A 22,338-nucleotide genomic window follows, 5' to 3' on the forward strand; every position below is an offset into this window, starting at 1 on the left:
AAATTAACCACACCAGAGATTTAGTACCAACCAGGTTGATGGAAGTGTGGGCTGATGCATCAGGGTCCTCATGGACTCAATCCTTGGTTCTTTAAAGGTGTGGCTAGTGAGAAAGGTGATTTTAGTTCTCTAAAATTCCCCAAATTGTGTGAGGGCACCATTTGATAGAAGAAAGACAGAAACCAGGGACACAAGAGATTCTGCAGATGCTGGAAATTTTAAGCAATGCATTCAAAATACTGGAGGAACTCAGCAAACCAGGCAGCATCTATGGAGGGGAATAAATAGTCAGCTTTTTGGGCTGAGACCCTTTATCAGGACAGGAAAAGAAGGGGGAAGAAGCCAGAATATGAAAGTGGTGGGAGGGGAGTACTTGGATTTTCAGAAGGCCTTTGAGAAGGTGCCACACATAAGGCTGTTTAACAAGTTAAGAGCCCATGATATAACAAGAAAGATACTAGCATGGATAGAGTGTAAGTTGATTTGCAGGAGGCAAAACGTGGGAATAAAGGGAGCCTTTTCTGGTTGGCTGCCGGTGAGTAATGGTATTCCACAGGAATCTGTGTTGGAACTGCTTCCTTTTACGTTACATGCCAGTGATTTGGATGTTGGAATTGATGGCTTTGTGGCCAAGTTTGCAGACGATATGAAGATAGGTGGAGGGGCAGATGGTTTTGAGGAAGTAGAGAGGCTACAGAAAGACTTAGACAGATTAGGAGAATGGGCAAAGGAATGGCAGATGGAATAATAGTGTCAGGAAGTGTATGGTCATGCACTTTGGTAGAAGAAATAAAAGCATAAACTATTTTCTAAATGGAGAGAATTCAAAAATCTGCGGTGCAAATGGACTTGGGTGCCCTCGTGCAGGATTCCATATAAGTTAATGCAGGTGGTGAGGAAGGCAAATGCAATGTTAGTATTCATTTTTAAAGAGGACTGGAATATAAAAACAAGGATGCAAAATTGAGGCTTTATAAGGTACTGATGTGGCCTCATTTGGAGTATTATGAGCAGTTTTAGGCCCTTATCTAAGAAGTGATATGCTGATGTTGAAGAGGATTCAAAGGAGGTTTACAAAAATGATTCTGGGATTAAAAAGTTTGTCATATGAGAAGCGTTTGATGGCTCTGGGCCTCTACTCACTGGAGTTCAGAATGGTGACATCATTGAAGCCTATTGAATGTTGAAAGGCCTTGATAGAGTGGATATGGAAAGGACGTTTCTTATGGTGGGGGAGTCTAAGATGAGGGGACACTGCCTCAGAATAGAGGGATGTCCTTTTAGAATGGTGATGAAGATGAATTTCTTTAGCCACAGAGTAGTGAATCTGTGGAATCCGTTACCACAGGCAGCTGTGGAGGCCAAGTCGTTGGGTATATTTAAGGCAGAGGTTGATAGATTCTTCATTAATCAGGGCATGAAGGGATATTAGGAGGATATTGGGGCTGAGGGGAAAATGGATCAGCCATGATGAAATGGCGGAGCAGACTCAATGGGCCAAATGGTCTGATTCTGCTCCTAAGGTCTTAGGGAAGGAGTACAAGCTGGTAGGTGATAGGTGAGAACAGGTGAGGTAATGAAGTAAAAAGCTGGGAGGGGATAGGTGGAAGAAGTAAAGGGTTGAAAGAGAAGGAATCTGATAGAGGACTGTGCACCATGGAAGAAGGGTGAGAAGAGTAACCAGAGGGAAGTGATGAGCAAGTGAGAAGAGATGAGAGGGTGACTAGAATGGGGAATGGGAAAAGAGAGGAGGGAAGGGCATAAATTACCAGAATTTATAGAAAATCAATGTTCATCCCATCAGGTTGGAGGCTACCCAGATTGGAAATGCTCCAGCTTGTCCTCATCATGGCAGTAGAGGCAGTCATGGAAAGATGTGTCAGAATGGGAAGTTGAACGGAAATGGGTAGCCACCAGGAGATCCTGTGTCTTGTGGCAGACATAGTGAAGGTAATTGACAAAGCGGTCCCCCAATCTATGTCTGGTCTCACCGATGTAAAGGAAGCCATACCGGATACTATGGATGACCACGACATACTACACCTCCTCCCATACCACCATTCAGGGCCCCAAAGTTCTTCCTTGTGAGGTGATACACCCATGAGTCTGTCAGGGTCTTCTTGTATCCAAAGCTTCCGGTGCTGCATCCTGTACATTTCTGAGATCTGACGCAGATTGGAGGACCACTTTGTCGAGCACCTTCACTCTTTCTGACGCAAAAGGCAGGATCTTCCAGTAGCTACTCATATTCCGTCTGGGTAGCCTCCAGTTTGAATATCAATTTCTCTAAATTCGGGTAATTTCTCCCCCTCCCTCCTTCTCTCTTCCTTGTTCCTCATTTTGATTACCCTTATGCCCTTTCTCATCTGCCTATCACCTCCCTCTAGTGCCCCTACTTTTTTTCCCATGGTCCACTGTCTTATCCAATCAGATTCTTTCTTTTTTACCTCTTCCACCTAGCTCCTCCTCCTAGCCTCTCATTTCATCCCCAGTCACTTGGTCTGACATATCACCTGCCAGCTTGTATTCCTTCCCTTCCCCCTAACTTCTTAATCTGGCTCCTACCTCCTTCCTTTCCAGTGCTGATGATGGGTCTCAGCCCGAAACATTAGCTTTTTATTTCCCTCCATAGGTGCTGCCTAACTTGCTGAGAAAGCAGGGACAGTTTACTGAAAATTAGTCATGGGAAAATGTAATGCACTTAATATCAAAATAATCTGGCAAAACCAGGGTGGTTTTGTGGAAGGGAGATAATGTTTGACTAATTTATTGAAGTCTTTGGAAGAAGTAACATTCTGTGAATAGAGGGGAAGTGGTGCATTGTACTGTGATGAAATCTTCAGAAAGAGGTGCCGCGTTATGATGATAAATGAACACTCAAGGTGTAGGAAGTAGCGTGTTGGCATGGATAGAAGATTGGCTGGCTCACAGAAGAGTGAGCGTAAATGTTTTTTTTTGTTTGGTGGGACAGGTTGAGTGGTTTGTCTCAGGGATTGGTGCTGGTCCTTAATTTCATGTAATTTAGTTAAATGGTGTGAGTGAATACACAGATGTAGATGGATAGACCCATCTATCTGTGCTGGACCATGGACTTCTCATCCATGTGTCTATCCAAACTTCCCTTAAGTGCTGCAATTGAACCTGCACCCACCACTTCTGCTGGTGGCTTGTTCCACATTGCATCACTCTCTGAGTGAACTTGTTCTCCCTCTGGTTCCCCTGAAATATTTCACCTTTCACCCTAAACCTATGACATCTAGTTTAGTCTCACCGAGCCTCAAGAAAAAAGCTTGTATTTATTTAGCCAACATGAGGAAATCTGCAGATGCTGGAAATTCAAACAACAACACACACAAAATGCTGTGGAACACAGCAGGCCAGGCAGCATCTATAGGGAGAAGCGCTGTTGACGTTTCGGGCCAAGACCCTTCGTCAGGACTAACCGAAAGGAAAGATAGTAAGAGATTTGAAAGTAGTGGGGGGAGGGGGAAATACAAAATGATAGGAGAAGACTGGAGGGGGTGGGATGAAGCTAAGAGCTGGAAAGGAGATTGGCGAAAGTGATACAGAGCTGGAGAAGGGAAAGGATCATGGGACAGGAGGCCTGACCTATTTAGTTATTGCCTGTTCCCAATCTCCCTCTGGTGCTATCCCCCCCCCCCCCCCCCACCGCCTTTCTTTCTCCTGAGGCCTCCCGTCCCATGATCCTTTCCCTTCTCTAGCTCTGTATCACTTTCGCCAATCACCTTTCCAGCTTTTAGCTTCATCCCACCCCCTCCGGTCTTCTCCTATCATTTCGCATTTCCCCCTCCCCTCACTACTTTCAAATCTCTTACTACTTTTCCATTCGGTTAGTTCTGACGAAGAGTATCGGCCCAAAACGTCGACAGCGCTTCGCCTTATAGATGCTGCCTGGCCTGCTGTGTTCCACCAGCATTTTGTGTGTTGTTGTATTTATTTGCCCTATTATGCCTATAATTTTGAATACCTGTATAAGATCTCCCCTCATTCTTCTACATTTCAGGGAATAAGGTCCTACCCCATTCAGCCATTCCCTATCAAGTTCTGGTAGGTCCTCAAGTCTCAAGAACATCTTTGTAAATTTTTTTTGCACTCATTGAAAACATTCCTGTAGATAGGTCTCTTAGTTTATTGACACAGAAGTTAGAAAGTAAGTTGTGGGGAGGATATATGGAAACCTCAAAAGATAGCCATTTTAAGTGGCAAATAGAGTATGTAGTGAAGCATGTACTATTCAGATAAAGTGCGGTTGTGGAGCTGTGAAAAGTTCCTGTCTTCCCCCTCTTTGTATGCTTCACAACTCTTTCAATATAGTATTGAAATTTCACTAGGTTCTTTATGGTAAGAAGCACAGTGGGCACTGACTATTGTTGAAGGTTGCTAACACATAGAAGTCTTGGTGCTGGCCAACAGCAGTTTCCATCACATTCAGCTGGAGGTGTTGAGAAAAACTGTAGGGTGTGGGTGTTTGGGTCAGTACATGGAGCCGGTGTTGCTGGTTGTCAGCAACAGTCTGCACTTACTGTGCCGGCCAGCATGCAACCCAATCAGGGCTGAGTGACCACATCACTTGCCTGGTCTTGCCCAACCCCAACCTGCACCGATAGCCTCTTCACACTGAGTTGTGGGTGATGATTCATTGCTGTGAGAATGCCAGCTGAGGGTAGGAATTCACAGGGGCATCTGGCCAGAAGCAGTACCATGGAGAGCAGGGTTTATGCGAGGTTTCTGGCACTCCAGCGTGATGTCTATAGTAAGTATCCCTGTGCTAGGACTTCAGGACCAAGAATGCCAGAATGTATTAGTGTTTGATACTGTGCCCTGCAGGGATCCCCTGTGAATAGGATATTTGGAGAGATGAATCTCTTATGCTGGTGAATCTTTGGAAAACTCATTCTCAGAAGGCTATGATATTTTAGGCAAAGACAGAAGGATTTTTGAGTGCCAGAGCTACATGGGTTAGGCAGCATCTGAGGGGAGAGAACTAGAGTTAATATCAGGTCAGAGATGCCTCATCAGAAGGTATAGAATACAGTGTGATAATAGAGCAGTTGCAGGTATGGACAAAAAATGGCAGATGGAGTTTAACCCAGATAAATGTGAAGTGTTGCACCTTGGGTAAATGCAAGGAGACAGTACACTGTTATGGGGAAGACCCTAACAGTGTTGCTGAGTGGTGAGATCTTGGGGTCCAAGTTCATAACTCCATGAAAGTGGGTACACGTGGTTAAGAAGGCTTATGGAATGCTTGTTTTTATTAGTCGAAGCATTGAGTTCAAGTCACGAGATTATTGCAACTTTATAAAACTCTGTTTAGGCCACATCTGGAGCATATCATATAGTTCTGGTTGCTCCACTAAAGGAAGATTGGTGAAGGTGCAGGAGCGATTATCAGAATGCTTCTTGGTTCAGAGGGCATATACTAACGTGAGAGGTTGGACAAACTTGGGTTGTTTCCTTTGGAGCAGCAGAGGCTGAAGGGAGATCTGATAGAAGTTTATAAGATTTTGAGAAGCAGAGATAGAGTAGACAGGCAGTATCTTTTTCCCAGTGTAGTCTAATACCAGAGGACCTGCTTTGAATGTGAGAGAAGATAGGTTCAAAGGAAATGTGCGCAGTAGGTTTTTTGGAGTAGTGGATGTCTGGAATGTGCTGCCTAGTATGGTGTTAGAGGCAAATACGTTAGAGACTTTCAAGAGATGTGTTGAGAGGCACATGAATGTGAGGAAGATGGAGGGATATGGACATTGTGTAGAAAGGGGCGATTAGTTTTTTTTATTTCTTAACTAGTTTGGCACAAGATTGTTGTTGTTACAGCACTTTTGTATCAGATTTCCAGCATTTAGAATACAAAGAGAAAATGCTGGGAATACTCCATTTGGAAAGAGAAATGCAGTTAACATGTCAACGTGAATGAAGACTGTTTATCTGGCATCTGCACTTTTCTGTGTTTCAACTAATTAGATACTTGATGGTAAAGAAGTGAAGATTTCCAGTGGGTAACAGTGATTGCTCTTAAATGAGCAATAATCTTATTAACTGATGAAACAAGCTTAAAAGGGCCAAGAGGATTACTCCTGCTTCTAATTTTTATGTTTGTAAACCTCCTTTTGGAATTCTAATCACATCAGGATTTTGAACATGACTAACCCACAATAATAACCCACAAGCAGCACAATAATTGCTACTAAATACTTCTTTTTAAAGTGAGATGTTAATGTGGGCAAGTGATCTATGTAAAGTTTCTAAGCTAAAAGATAGAGAAAAGGATTATTCACAGGACAGAGATCAGTTAGGAATTTGAGCAGATGAAACTTAATCCTGACAGGTGTGAGTTGATGCATTTTGGATCATTAAATGCGTGAGGGAGGTATACAGTTAAATGGAAAGACTCAAGAGCTATGATAAACAAGATCTTGGAATGCAAGTCTGTACCTGCCTGACAGTAGCAACGCAAGCAGACAGGGTGGTAAAGGTAATGCCTGGCATGCTTGCCTATATTGGTTTGGACATTGAGTATAAAATAGGAATGTCAAGTTGTAGATATGTAATAAATTTTGTCAGGCCGTAGTTAGAATATTGTATGTGCCATACTATAGGAAGTATGCATAAGCTTTAGTGAGGAAGCTGAGAAAGTTGTCTAGATTAGTGTGTCTTAATTGAGAGATTGGGCAGACTTGAATTATTTTGACCAGGTTGTTTGATGTCGAGGAACAATTTAGTGTGATGCTGTTACAGCTCGGGACGTTCAGAGTTCAATTTCAGTGCTGTCTCTGTAAGGAGTCTGTGCCTCTTCTATGTGAGTTTTCCCCAGGTTCTCTTGTTTTCTCCTAGAGTCCAAAGATGTACCAGCTAGGTTAATTGGTCATTGTAAATTATCCCATGATTAGTTGAGGGTTAATTGGGTTTGTCGGGGGTGACTGGGGCGGTGTGGCTTGAAGGGTCATAAGGATGTGCTCTACATTGTATTACTAAATAAATAAATAATCATGAGAGCCACAGATAGGATTGCCATTCCTCTCCCTCCCCCCCCCCCCGCCTTCGCCTCCCACGAGTGGAAATGTCAAATGATAGAACATGGGTTTAAATATGAGACTATAAGACAAGTGAGCAGAATTAGGTCATTCAGTTCAACAAGTATGCACCACCATTATTTTATCATGGCTGATTTATTATCCTGCACCATTCTCCTGATTTCTCCCCATCACCTTTGACACCCTTACTAATAAAGAACTTGCTTATAGAATATTTGCTTTACATTTACAGAATGACTTGGTCTCTACAGCTGTCCATAGCAATAATTCCATGGATTCACCACCTTGTGGCTAAAGAAATTCCTGCTCATCTCTGTTCAACAGTGATGTCCTTTATATTCTGAGGCTTTGCCATATAGTCCTAGATTCTCTCACTATCGAAAACATCCTCTGAACGTGCACTCTATTTAGGTCTTTCAATATTTGACAAGTTTCATTGAGATCAACCTCTTACCCCCGCGCCCCCCCCCCAATTCTTCTAAACTCCAGCGAGTACAGATCCAGAGCTGTCAAACGCTCCTCATAAATTGACTTTCATTCCTGGGATCATTCTCATAGCAGAATGTTGAGAAGGAACAATTTTTAACATGGAGTGGTAGATGCCTGGACTGCACTTCCAGGGGAGGTGGTCAAAGCAGATTTAAGATACACACACACAAGTAGTGAATGGAGGAATGTGCACCACGTGCAGGTAGGTGGATTAAGTTCGAGTGACATTGTGATCAACCCAGACACTGTGCTTGTTTCTGTGCTATATTTTTCTATGCTGTTCTAGGTACTAAGGTTACAAAGATCATTACCAAATTCGAAGATTCTTGCCTGGCACTAAATCTATGATTACCATTTACTGCCCTTGTAACTTGCCTGCAGTTTTTACAGGCATTTATGAGTTTTTTTAAAAAATGGGATACAGAGGATAAATGGTTCTTAAATGGATTTCAATGCTATTTCTCAGTAAAATACTGGTAGAGCACAACTTATGGAGAAACAGAACACAGATTTATGCTTTTAGCTCCATTTGTGGACCCAGAATTTCCGATTTACTCATTTTTTCTTAAATTCTCTTGACCAGTAGTCCCGCAGAGGAATGAAGTTTGCCTGCTTTATCTTTGTGTGGGGAAGATTGCCTTTAGTTCTTATCAAGGAAACCTTAAGACCTTTATAAGGTGCACAGCCATTCCTTAAAAGTTTTAATTTTTTTCAGTATTCTAACAATGATGTAAGTTATCCTCTCACTTGCATTCCTTTCTAGTAATATACACAGCTTCACGCAATCCATACTCTGAAGTATCCTGGGGTTGAGAAATTCAAACATTTTATTACTTCCAACATTGGTATTTACCTGTAATTAATTTTGTGAAAAGAAAGGCAGAATATTAGTGATATTACAATAGTAATCCAAATTTTATACACATCAGGTACCTTACCATCCTAAAAGTTATCTCTCATTCCTTTCCTGATTTCTCGTAAAATATGATGTTCTTTTCCAATTATACTACGGAGCTTGATCATTTAGATGAGCTATCACTGAGGTCACTTTGTATAATATCTGTATATGGTATCTGCAGCTGTATCGGCTTTCCGTAGAATCTGGGGAAACCATCTGATGTTCCTAATTGGTTTATATTAATAGGTAATATCAGAGAAATGTATACAATATACATCCTGAAATTCTATTCCTGGATATCTAATGATTTGCTACTTTTGAGATGATACTGCACATTAATCTACACCTTCCAGCTTTCTGGTTTTTAAGCCTAACACATTTACAATGGTTTGATTATATGTGCACTGAATCTTATCATTAGTCTCAGCTCCTATTTTGTTAACACCTGCAGATCTGGAGATCCCTTCATATGAAGACAACCTTATTATTTATAAACATGTCAGCCAGTAATGGTCCTAGTACTCATTCAAGTACATGGGCTGACAGTTGGGTCCTAGTCAGTTAGCTTTATGTACTTTAAGGCATAATACTTGGTTTGAACTGTACCTTCAAATTGTAGTTTGAAGTGAATAATAAAACATTTGAATAATAATCAGAAAGCCAAGATACAGAAATGAATCATCATATTTCTTTGGTAGAGCAGAGCCATTTAAAGCAAGTAGAAGCATTTGAAATCACCCTGCCATGTCACAGAATTAGAAACAAATTAATCTTTTTTTTTAATGAAGATGCAGCAGAATACTTTATTTGCCAAGAATACGTGCAATTAAGCTTCAAATGTAAACATGGTACATTTTTAAGATGCCATCCATATTAAGAAAGATTTCCTGGCAGAAGAGATTCTGAAAGATGTATCAAAAGGAGACTGTAACATTTTGAGCTGAACTCCTAATTTGCCAGTATACAGGCTCAGTTATTTGAAAAATTCTTACCCTACATGGAAGTTGAATAATCACACAGCGCAACAACAGGCCCTTTGGCCCAACTTGATCATGCTGAGCTTCTTCCATTTGTCTGCATTTGGTACATATCCCTCAATAAACTTTTCCTGTCAAATTTCTTTTAAATATTATAATTGCACCCACTTTCACTACTTCCTCTAGTAAGATTCTTCTTTCCTTAAGTGCCAACAGTGCTGCAGTAGTATAATACTGAATTGAACCAGGTGCAGTTGTGTTCAAGATTCCAGAGCAGGCTAAGGATTGCTGTATTTGGAATCAAGGACTTCTGAGAAAGAAAGAAAAAGTATTGCATCCAATTTTGTTATTTATTCTCAATAGCAAAAGATAATGGTAATTAGTAACATTAAAATTGTAACATTTTAAAATAAAAGTATATGGGGTATTTTGCCATTGTTTTTTTAAAAATCAAAGTCAGTAGTTAAGCAGATATAATGTATTTTCCCATTCTTTTCCAACTAACCATTATAGGAAGTGCATGACGTTTTTACCTATCATATTGAAAAACAGTGAGCTCTAAATAGTGGAGGACCAATTCTCATATTAAACAACTGATTATTGTATATCACACAAGTATCTTACATCAAGCTCTGGAAATTGTGCCAGATTCTTATTTTTTGGATCATCCATCACTGAACTGTTTCTTAATATAAAATTGGTTCAGTTAGCAGAATTGTCAGATACCGTGAACTTTGTTTTGTCCCCATTTGTAAAGGAAATTAATACAAAAAGCAAATAAGGGTCAGCAGTTGAGGGCAGTTTTATATAGTATAATAGGAGAATTTAGAGCCATTTCATCCAGCAGTTGGGAGCCACTATTCCAACTCTGGATTTGAATTGTTTTGGATATCTTTTAAAGATGGCAGAACATCCCTTGGGGCTGACTCTACATTCAAAGGCACTCCTGTAATTATATGATTGTAATTGTAATCTGCACAGCACTTACTACAGTAATCAATTCACAACTACTAATGCTCACAATAATAGAAAACAATTAATTATATTGCAAATCATTTAATTTGTCATGGGTTTAAGAAATTTTCACCACTTTACAAGATGATTGTCAAGCATAATTAAAGCATAAAATCCAGCTAGTTCAGTTATTAAAAGATCCAAGATAAGACTTAGTAGATCACACACTGGGGAGAGGAAGGTTTACTATTTTGGTCAGTTTTTTGAAGCTTGTTTTAAGAATACATTGAGCAATAGTTTGCACTACACAATGCCAGCTCTAAGGGTGGAAAGTTATATGTATATTTCAACAAATATAATTTATTCTTCTGCCCCCGCAGCATTAGAGAGAATATTACAAGCAGTTTCAGGTTAAGATAATTCAAATATTCTGTGATTTTTGACAATTCGTAGAACATCTTAATCTATCCTAATTGATTTGCTCACCAAGCATCAAGTTGGCTCTTAAACCCACATGGAGGAAATAGTGCCTAGATAACTGGAGACTGCTTGTAAATAAAAGGATGAAAAGCCTCCTAATTTCTTTTGATGAACTTTGTAGCTCTGACATTAGTGGCTTCCAACGAGCATACATTTAAACAAACATTCTACCACAAGAGGTCACGAGTGTGCCTTTTATAATATCACATAGTACTGTTGCATTAGCAGCTGTTGTTTCGTAACTTGTTGAGGCTATTTTTGTCTGTCATTGGTATTAAACAGCTAATATAATTGAACAATAAATAGAATAAATAAATTGGATAATTGGTGTTTGGGGCAAATTATACCATTTCTAGTTAAGGAATCAGTAGAATGTGAATGAAGTTGAGTTGAAATGATTGAATTCTTTGAGGTTTGTAGAGTTCCTTTGTATTCAAACCAATTTTTTTAAAAAGTCATTATTGTTTTACATTAAGGAGTGCAAGCATCTGAGTTGTGACAGATCAACTGATTAAAAACTCCAGTTAAATTCTTGGCAATCTGTTAAAAAGTATCTCTCAACAAACGAGTTTGATTTTGCCTTTATTAGTATGCTCAGATGAGACTGCACTGTATTAGATTCTGAACAAAATTAAATTTTACCTCATGTAGAATGCAATGTAGATTCCTCAGTTTTGCTTTTGGATTGATGCTTTTTTAAATCAGCGTGTATTGCAGTGCCATATATACCGGTCATCTGAAATCCGCAGTGATCCCACAGGCAGATCTTTTACAACTTTCAAGACCACTCTTTGTTTTTGAATGTCAGGACATCATTTACTGAGATTGGTCTTACCCTGGTCGACTGGCTGAGTTGGAATAATGGGCATGATATAGTATCCATATAACAGTAAAATTTAGAACAGTTACAGGACAACTCTTGATAGATTTAGAATGTACTTCTTATTCAAACTCAGTTTTAATGAAATTATTGTGCTCTACTTACAACAATTCGCATGAATGGAGAATTATTTGCATGAAAAATATACTGGTAATTTTGTGGTGAGACACACTTTAAGATCAGATTACATGTGTAATCAGAGAAATGTAAATTGGGTATTAGTTTGCATGTATGATCTTGGTCTAATACAATGCACTTGTTACATAGGGCCATCAGTGTAATTTTAGGTGACAAGTGGAAAATGATGAAAAATGAAGAGAGGAGAATTTATACATTGGAAGCCAAGGCTCTGGCGGAGGAACAAAAACGCCTTAACCCAGACTGCTGGAAAAGAAAACGTAGCAACTCTGTAAGTATTTAAAATAATCTGTGTTCTTAAATGTTTTTAACCTCTTAATACTCTTTACTTAATAATAAGTATTAATATATACGAGGGAAAAGAATACAATAGAATTATAGTTGTCAACTTGAGTGATTCTTTCATTGTTAGAGTACAGCAATAATTAGCAATTCTTTGTTGTCACTGAAGTCTTTGCTGTTGATATTTAAGGTGATCAAATACCTCTGTTTATTTTTGAAATGCTTTTTCTGGAAAGAAGGCAGCGGCTATTACGTGATTCATTTTAAGCAGCTTTATTTTGGAAAAACGTCTTCTCCCAGAGAGTTGTGGGGGTCTGGAATGCACTGCCTCGGAAGGTAGTGGAGGCCAATTCTCTGGATGCTTTCAAGAAGGAGCTAGATAGGTATCTTATGGATAGGGGAATCAAGGGATATGGGGACAAGGCAGGAACCGGGTATTGATAGTAGTTGATCAGCCATGATCTCAAAATGGCGGTGCAGGCTCAAAGGGCTGAATGGTCTACTTCTGCACCTATTATCTATTGTCTATTGTAAAGTTAAAAACACTAGAATGTTAAAATTTAGACAGTTAATCATGCATTTAGAGAGAGGTGGAATTGGCAGTGGCAAAGCTAAGAGATGAAGGATAAGGTGGAAATTGATGTCACACGTGATGGATGAGAGTGAAGATAGTGTAATTGAGATTGCTTTTTGAGTACACAAGTTATTCTCAATTTGTTTAGAAGGCTATCAAGCGAATCTTAACCTTGTTTCTCTGTTCATCGATATTGGCTGAGTATTTTCATTATTTTCTATTCTCGCATTTCCAGCAGCCAACTTATTTTGCTTTTGCTGAAGTGGTAAAATGGCACTTGAGTAGCTACTGCAATAGATCTAAAAAAAAATCTCAAACTTGTGTATGATGCTTTACTCGATATATTTGTTTTCTACCTTTGTTGTACTTTCCCTTTCAGTATTAGTCCATTTTCTCTTCCACTTAAAAAGTACTTTGCATTAGTCGTGTTTCTTTATTCTGTTATACCAATACCATTGCTGGTTTTTTAAAACTGGCAGCAAAGCAATTTTCTTTCTGTGTATAACGAATACTGAGAATAGTCAGTGGTCTACTTCCTTCTGAGGAATTGATAAGGTGTGTGTATCATGGCACTGTGACCTACCCATTGAATGAATTTGCACATGTGGAACTAATTTGTAGAATCAATAGTTCATAATGTTCAGAGGTTTTCTTTGTCATGTTGACCCCTGTCTATGTATAACACTTCACATACAATTACAGAGTTATCCTTAGGATAATTAAACCTGCTGTATTGATTTTTTTCTTTCTTTCATAACAGGGTTCACAGCAGCAGTAACCAGACTTTTAGAAACCCACTTTATCCTCTACTTTCACCATTTGGAATGAATTTTAGAAAACTGGATGCAAGTGAGCAAAAAGACTCAATGTATCTATATATTTCAGTTTTAATTTTGAAGATTTTGTGATAAATCTATATTTAGATAACTGTAATAAAGTGAGTATAGTTTGCTTTTTATATAAATAGCTGATAGTGTTGTAAATCTTAAGCATTTAATCTTTCTGACTTTCTTAATTGTGTATTGTAAATGGCCATAATTCCTCATTCTTCCAAAGTTCAGTCAAAGATTATTTCAGGTAAATATAGCTTTTAGGCTTGAAAACTTTGTACTAAAAAATCCTGTGGTGCTAAGTTAAGGGAGGAAAGTTGGTATATAAAGATGTCTATTTTTAAGAATGTAAATGGGTAAAGTTTAAATTCTGTATAACTACTGTTGTATCATGATTTGTATCACTTATTATATTGCACAATTTTAATTCAATTAACTTTATTTGCAAACAGTGGGGGAATTAGTATATGTAGCAGGGATGCTCCCAAATTTACTTTGTGGTGTTTTAGCCAACAAAAGTTGCCATAAAACTCGAGGCTTGTATTCATAAATTGGGGCACAACAAGCACGTGGGCCACAATTTTGCCATTGTGCTTAAGGACTATTGCACTTTAGTGTTTCTTGCAACGTTATGAAAAATGAGAATGTCTCATTGAGTCATTTTCATGGATTGGCATTTATGCCACTCAGTGTTGATATTCATAGTCACAGATCAACATTTATATAAACTGCTTTAACTCAAGTAAATTTATGTCTTTATGCAGGCTGTTATTCCCACAGGAACTCTTGCACAAAAAAATTATTGTATTCAAGTTCAAATAAATATGTAAAGTGTTAAATGTCTAGATTTTTTTCCTTAATCTATTCACAAAATTATGTACAAAATTGTGCTGCATTGTCCTGTTGATGTTACTTTATTGAGTCAGTTACTTTTTCTACCTGACAGCTCTTACCATCTATCAGTTAATGTGCATAGGCTGCTGAAAAATGAACAGATAAGATTTAAGGGTTAAAGTTGACTAATTCAAACAAAGGGCATCATGACGAAAGTTTATAAACATTAATATAGGCACACCATCATTTGACTGATTACAGCAACACCATTTTCTCCACAACCTTGACTATTAGTTAAACTAGTGGTGACCAACCTTTTTAAGCCCAAGATCCCCTACTTCAGCCTTAGTGAAAGGCAAGATCGACCTACTAAATCATTTTGTCACACGCATGCGCACCGAAAAGACCAGAAATAAAACCTCCCAACCCAGAAGTAGAAATAATGTGTGTACACCAGGGGTCACCACCCTTTTTTGCACCACGGACTGGTTTAATATTGACAATATTCTTGTGGGGGGGGTGTTAAACAACTGGAATACAGCGATACTCGAAGCAGATTCCTTATGTCCAGTCTACTCTGCAATTTGGTTTACATGGCTCTCAGCACTTAGCTTCTGTCCCACTTGCTCACGTTTTTTTCCGCTCAAAAAACTCAGTGGGTTTGTCTTTAAGTGCAGGGTGCTTGGACTCAAGGTGCTGAAGCAGTTTTGAGGGCTTCATTGCCTCATTAACAGCCTCCCACCTGCCCGCCACCTTGGCCAGGTGTGGCTGGTCATGGGTGGGTGCGAGGACAAGGTCAGGGCTGGAGGTCCCCGTGCCAGGGCCGTGGTGGTCGCAGTCCAGAGAGAGTGACGGACCGTGTGAGGAGTGCAACGGAGTGGGCACATCCCCCACCCCCCTCCCTGTAGGATCTTTTGGCCAACAAAAGTTTGTTTCAGTAGATCGCAGCAAGGTAACTGCTCTGTTACACAAAACCCTGAGCACAAATTAGGTCGTCTGCAAATATTTTAGCACTGGGTTCCCCACGAACATTTGGTGTGCTAAACAGGTTTAGAGGCAGCACCCATCTGTCTGTGCTCCAGGCCAGTAGTAACGGCACTTCCCGCCGGCTGTGCAAGGCCAACCAGTGATTCCTGGCGTGAGGGTATCACTGCGTTTAGACGACTGATGACCTCGCATACGTAATGACCTCATGTATTCAACAGTGGGCATGACAAGGAATGAGGGAAGGTGCAGCTGACTCATATCATTTCATATCGCCAAATCATATAATTTCCTCGCAGCCTGGTGGTTGGGGACCACTGAAGTACACTGTGTAGTGTGTGGCGGGGGAGCTACACGCATGCGCACTGGGCAGAAAGAACGGAACTAAAACCCCACAACCCGGAAACAATCTCTCAACAGTATTTGGGTACTTATTTTTCTTTTTTTTTTGGGGATCTACTGAGAAAGTCTCAAAGATCGACCAGTCGATCGTGATTGATGGGTTGGTAACCACTAATTTAAACTGTTTCACTCTTTTGTCCTTCCTTTACTGTTGATTTTCTGCCCACATAAGACAGGGTTATTTGCAGCAATCGAGTGTATGCTTGGCATTTCCTTTAGTCATACTTTTAATGAGCTGTAATGAGAGTTGGGAACGACTGTACTAAACACATTTCAACTGAATCTTTGACAGGACTTGAAACAAAAATAAACATAACTTTCAATGGAAAGGGTTAATAGCTCTTGATTTTATGTTTAGTAACAAGATGTGAAATAACATTAAAGAAACAGTATACAGAGTTGACATCTTTAATAAATCTAAACAATTGTAAGTTATGCTTATCTCACAAAATTCATTTTGCTTTTGATCCCAGCATTGTAATTAGAACTGCTTTAAATGACAGTTTTGGTTATTAGTTTTCATCATATCTACTTGTGTATTAAATTAAATGCTTACTTTACATATGATTTTTGGTTCATTCAGGAGTTTAGTGAATGGCAGTATGTTAGAAGCAATGCCCTAGTGACACTTTTCTACCAAGTTCAATAAACTACTGTTTAATAATTGGATCCACATCATAGTCAGTTCATGGTAATCTTAAGTTTAAACATCAATTCTTAAATTGATGTAAGGATACCTTATGCATCATTCAAATAGTAGCCTCTTTTTCCCTTAACCAAGTCACCTCATTAACTAATTTACCAAAGTAGATTATCCTGCTCTCAAAAGTAAAATAAAATTTTCCAATAAAATTAAAGTTATAACACTAGGAATTTAATAATTACAAGGGGTGATCGATAAGTTAGTGGCCTAAGGTAGAAGGAGATGAGTTATACAGAACTTCTACCTTAGACCACAAACTTATCAATCACCCCTGCTGTGGGCCACTTCTGGAGGTCCAAGACACCGACTTCTACAAAGAAGGGATCCGTATGCTCCACGACCACTTGGACTGTGTGTGTAAATGCAGGAGGGGAGTATGCTGAAAAATAAATGTGCTAGGTTTTCTAAAATTGACTCCTTCTACCTTAGGCCACAAGCTTATCAATCACCCCTCATAACAATTAATATGTCACACTTATGAATTATCTAAACAGACAGCAAATCCTGCTTGGGTTCAGGGAAAAAAACCATTTACTGTACTGAAGCCATGGCTTTTTGGAGCAATTGCAGCATTATTGGATAAACGGAAGCAAATTCTTTCCCTTCTCTTGCTCGTACTGATTGAACATAAGCCTCAAGAGCACCTCTGTAAAAAAAAACAGAACTTCACTTTTGTATTAAGATACTCATTAAAAAATTAAAATCATAACCAATAATACTTTCTATTACAACTAATTGACACATTAAGTATCAAATGTGTGGTAGAAGCTAGTCCATTATGAAGTAGTGTCAGACTATCATAATGATGCTTTGTGATAAAAGTATAACAATTGACAAAACATCATCTCTTTATGCTACCATCTGGGAACCACAGCATAAACGCCAGGACCAACAGGCTCCGAGACAGCTTCTTCTACCAGGCCATCAGACTGCTTAACTCATGCTGACACAACTGTATTTCTATTTTATATTGACTATCCTCTTGTACATACTATTTAATATAAATTGCACATTTAGACAGAGATATAATGTAAAGATTTTTACTCCTCATCTATATAAAGGATGTAAGTAATAAAGTCAATTCAATTCTGTTAAAACTTCATAGTAGGTTTTGATCTAATTTCTTGTCACTTCAGTGGATGCAAGCTGAAGCTGGTGAGCCTCTCTTCAAAAGAAACCTAACAATGGGTCAAATAAAGCATCACAGAATTGCTTCCAATAAATTAATTTTGCTCGATGAGACCATGACAACACAGTACTGCTGATGTAATTTCACCACTGTCATACATAAATGAAGCATACCATCTCCACTTTTGAATTTGATTCACCCAGCAGTAAAGGATAATATTCTATTAGCTTTCCAAATTACTGGTTGTATCTTAATACCAGGCTTCTGCAAAGCACGCACTGGGTCACCCAGATCTTTCTGCAATTCAGAGCTCTAGAATTGTTCATATTTAGATAATATGCTTTAAAACTTTTGCTAAATTAAATAGTTATATTCATTTTACCATCTTCGACCACTCAATTTATTTCTATCCCTTTATTTATTAATACCCTCTTTGGCTCCTTGTCAGAATTTACATTCTTGGTCATCGGCAAATCTAGCAACCAATCCTTCTGTGACTTGATACAAGTCATTTATGTAAATTATAGAGCATGAGGCCTGCAGCGCTGATCTGTGTCACTTGCTACATCTTGCCAACTAGAAGAAACACTCATTCATGTTACTTTCCTTGTTCGGCAGGTAATTTTCTGTCCATGTATGTATTGCCTCCTATAGCATAAGCTTTTAATTTCTGCAATAATATTTGAAAAACTTATAACATTTTCTGACAATTTATTGCATATACATGTCAACAAAAGAACTGGTCACTGACTTCAGAAAGGTGGGTGATACACATTCTCCTGTCTACATCAACAATGTTTAGGTTGAGAGCTTCAATTTCCTAGATGTGAACATCAGCAATAGCCTGTCCTGGTCCAACTATATTGATGTCACAGCCAAGAAAGCCCACAAGAAAACTCCTACTTCCTTAGGAGGCTAAAGAAATTTGGCATATCATTTACTCTCAACAATTTTTATCGATTAACCATTGAAAGCACTTTGTGTGGATATACAACAGCTAGGTATGGTGACCACAAATACATAATGGGATCCTTGACTTACTAATCAGAAGACCACAATCTGTGCGGATTGGTGATAACATATCCTCCTTGCTGACTGGCGCACCTCAGGGATATACACTTAGCCCACTGCTCTACTCTCTATATACACATGACCGTGTGGCTAGGCATAGCTCAAATACCATATATAAACTTGCTGATGATACAACCATTGTTGGTAGAATCTCAGGTGGTGATGAGAGGGCATACAGGAGTGAGATATGCCAACTAGTGGAGTGGTGCCACAGCAACAACCTGGCACTCAACGTCAGTAAGACGAAAGAGCTGATTGTGCACTTCAGGAAGGGTAAGACAAAGGAACACATACTAATCCTCATATAGAGAGCAGAATTGGAGAGAGTGAGCAGTTTGAAGTTCCTAGGTGTCAAGATGTCTGAGGATCTAACCTGGTTCCAACATATTGATGTAGTTATAAAGAAGGGAAGACAGCAGCTATACTTCATTAGAAGTTTGAAAAGTTTGTCATGTCAACAAATACACTCAAAAACTTCTATAGATGTACTGTAGAGAGCATTCTGACAGGCTGCATCACTGTCTGGTATGGAAGGGCTACTACACAGGACCGAAAGAAGCTGCAGAGGGTTGTAAACCTCGTCAGCTCCATCTTGGGTATAAGTACCCAGGACATCTTCAGGGAGCGGTATCTCAGAAAGACAGCGTCAATTATTAAGGACCTCTAGCACCCAGGGCATGCCCTTTTCTCACTATTACCATCAGGGAGGAGGTACATAAGCCTAAAGGCACACACTCAGTGATTCAGGAACAGCTTCTTCCCCTCTGCCATCTGATCACTAAATGGGCATTGAACCCTTGGACACCATCTCACTTCTTTTAATATACAGTATTTGTGTTTTGCACATTTTAAAAATCTATTCAATATACATATATTGTAATTGATTTATTTATTATTTTTTCCCTTCTATATTATGTATTGCATTGAACTGCTGCTGCTAAGTTAATAAATTTCATGTCTCATGCCAGTGATAATAAACCTGGTTCTGATTCTGAACCAGCTCCCCTTCTATGGACTCTGTCTATACTTCTCACTGCCTCAGTAAAGCACCCAGCATAATGAAAGGACCCACCACCCTGGACATACTCTCTTCTCCCCTCTCCCTATCAGGCAGAAGATAAAATATATCACCAGGCTCAAGGACAGCTTCTGTCCAATGTACCAGACTCTTGAATGACATCTTGTACAATAAGATGGACTCTTTACCTCATAATCTACCTTGTAAAGATTGTGTGCTTTATCATTTACCTACATTGCATTTTTTGATAGCTTCTACACTTTATTCTGCATTGTTATTGTTTTACCTTATTGTACTGTATGTACTGTAATGATTTGATTTGTATGAACAGCATGCATGACAAGCTTTTCACTGTATCTTCATACATGTGACAATAAAGAACCAATACATTGGCCTCCATGTAAACATGCTTTACAATAACTCCAGAAATTACATTACCTGATGAGAATTAATCGATCCTTTTCTGATGGATGGTCATCAAGCCACTGAGAATACCTTGCTACAGACCACTCTGCCCTCTGTAATGATTTCACAGCTCTTAATTACTGTATTATATAACTGAAGCTTTAAAAAAATTGTATAATACACACAAAATTCTTTGTGATTGTGCAAATACATAGATAACTTAATTCTGACATGATGGAATTTTTAAATAACATGGCAATTGAGATGTGTACCCTTGCCCAACATTCCTGCAATCTATAGAATAACAACATTACTCCAATAATGAGAAAAGTTCAATTGAAAAATGGATAAGTGTATATCAGAAAACATCAGTAGAAAAATTGAAAAGTGAAATTTAAACAGGGCTATTTTAAGAAGGTTCATTATACAGTCTTTCAATAGAGTATTAGATGTGCCGAGATGAATAATGATGCTTGTTCTACCTCTGGAGGCGCTGTTTGTATGGTATGCAGTTCAATTTGTATAACTATCACTTCCTGTTTGGAAGCGTTTTTTTTCCATCATTTCCTGCTGAGTTACTTCAGATTTCAACTTCAGCAGACTCAACAGCTTACCAAAGCTCTCACACAAAGAACCACAGAAGCTACTGGAGCATGCAGATCTGTTGTCAGAACTACAAGCCGCAAAAAACAAGAGTTACCTATATCTTGAACACTGTAAAAGGAATGAACCCTACAGTGGAGAAACTACCGAACAACATGCAAGAACGGTGGATAACTGTAATGTCTGAATATAAAACAAAGCATCATGCCCTTTATTGACCATGTTCATTCTTAGTGAAATTTGTCTCCCAACACGCAGAAATGCGAAATGACCCTAGTTTCATGCTCTCAACTTCCAGCAACACCTCAAAGAGAGGTCTCTAGTAGAAGCAAGGTAAACCAAAACCTGTATCATAATCAACAAAGCAGAAGTAGAAAAGTCTGCCACAAACCCCAAAAGACAATGACCTGTCCATAAGAAACAGGACTCTCTAAGGAAATGAACATGGTTCAGAAAAAAACCACTGGCTCTACATTCAGGGCCAGCGCCTTGGGCTATTATCAGATCCAACACACCTGCAGCAGAGCACGGCAGGAAGCCAGCTGAGTATTCATCACATGTAGCTACTTCCTCATGCATAAAGATGTGGGGAAAGGTATCAAGGCAAATCCTGCTCTAAAATATGTCTAGCAAGCATCTACCCAAAAAGATATCCATATGTATTATTCGATGATCAGAGCAATGTGTCATTGCCAAAGTCAACATTGTTTACTGCATTCAGTATCCAAGGTTCAGTCTCCTCAAACAATTTATAGACATTTTCTGAGACACCAGAACTTGTTGGAAGAACAGCCAGCGGATTTGTTGTGGAGTTAACAGGAGGGGAGATCAGCAACCAAATTCCCAACAGCAGGGATGAAATCCCAACCCCTGAAGCTGCACACAGTCATCCACTTCTTAAGGACATAGCAGACAAGATACCCCCCCCCATTTGATTCTTCTGCAGGGGTTGTCCTGTTGCTTGGCAGAGACACCATCCATGCACGTAAGGTATATGAATAGTGGTCAGCATGACACAACTAATGCCCAACAACTGGACCTAGGTTGGGTCATCGTGGATGAAGTCTGCCTCGATGGAGCTCATCAAACCACTGTCAGTATCTTCCAAGACTAATGTCCAGGAGAATGGACACCCAAGTCACTTCAGACTCTCAGAGTAGAATCTGTATAAAAGAGAAGATTGTGGGTAAGCAAACCAGGCACCCCAACATAACTACCACTGCTCAACCAGATTCATGCAAGTTGGTCTTCTGTCTCTTGGCAGATGATCATAAGCTGGCACCTTCCATTAAAGACGAGGTCTTCCTTCGAATTACAAATAAAGAGTAGCCAAAGGCAGCCCTTGCATTGGTTGGGAGATTTGTAAGCAACGTCTCAATGCAGAGCAACTGAATCAGGCAAAGGTTAGACTCCTTGTTGTTCAAAGATAGTTGTATGTGGAGGACGTTCAGTTCATCACAAAGCAAGCACTCTCCTAATCCAAAGTTACCTTACTGAACTCTGCTACTTACATGACTTGGAGGGGCTACGGCAGTGGTCCCCAACCTCCGGGCCTCGGTTGTTAGGTGCCGCTGGCAAGTAAATGTTGGCCCAGATCAGAGGCAATTGCGGATTTCACGCAATCGGCAATAG

General features: G+C 39.3%; 2 protein-coding genes across 3 annotated transcripts in view; one reads left to right on the forward strand and one right to left on the reverse strand.

The window, feature by feature from the left end:
- Nucleotides 1–14,396, forward strand: part of hbp1 (HMG-box transcription factor 1) — a 45,669-nt gene extending 31,273 nt beyond the window's left edge. For both annotated transcript variants that reach the window (XM_073066322.1, XM_073066323.1), the window contains exons 10-11: nucleotides 12,001–12,142; nucleotides 13,488–14,396. In XM_073066322.1, the coding sequence (XP_072922423.1) occupies nucleotides 12,001–12,142; nucleotides 13,488–13,505 (160 nt within the window). In that variant the 3' untranslated portion in view covers nucleotides 13,506–14,396. The remainder of the gene's footprint in view (nucleotides 1–12,000; nucleotides 12,143–13,487) is intronic.
- Nucleotides 14,397–16,102: 1,706 nt separating this feature from the next.
- The window catches only part of cog5 (component of oligomeric golgi complex 5), a 126,463-nt gene continuing 120,227 nt past the window's right edge, over nucleotides 16,103–22,338 (reverse strand). The window contains exons 21-22 of the mRNA XM_073066321.1: nucleotides 20,137–20,216; nucleotides 16,103–17,126 (exon numbers count right to left, since the gene is read on the reverse strand). Coding sequence (XP_072922422.1) covers nucleotides 17,012–17,126; nucleotides 20,137–20,216 — 195 coding nt within the window. The 3' untranslated portion in view covers nucleotides 16,103–17,011. The remainder of the gene's footprint in view (nucleotides 17,127–20,136; nucleotides 20,217–22,338) is intronic.

Source organism: Hemitrygon akajei, chromosome 14 (assembly GCF_048418815.1).
Source record: "Hemitrygon akajei chromosome 14, sHemAka1.3, whole genome shotgun sequence".
Lineage (NCBI taxonomy): Eukaryota > Metazoa > Chordata > Chondrichthyes > Myliobatiformes > Dasyatidae > Hemitrygon > Hemitrygon akajei.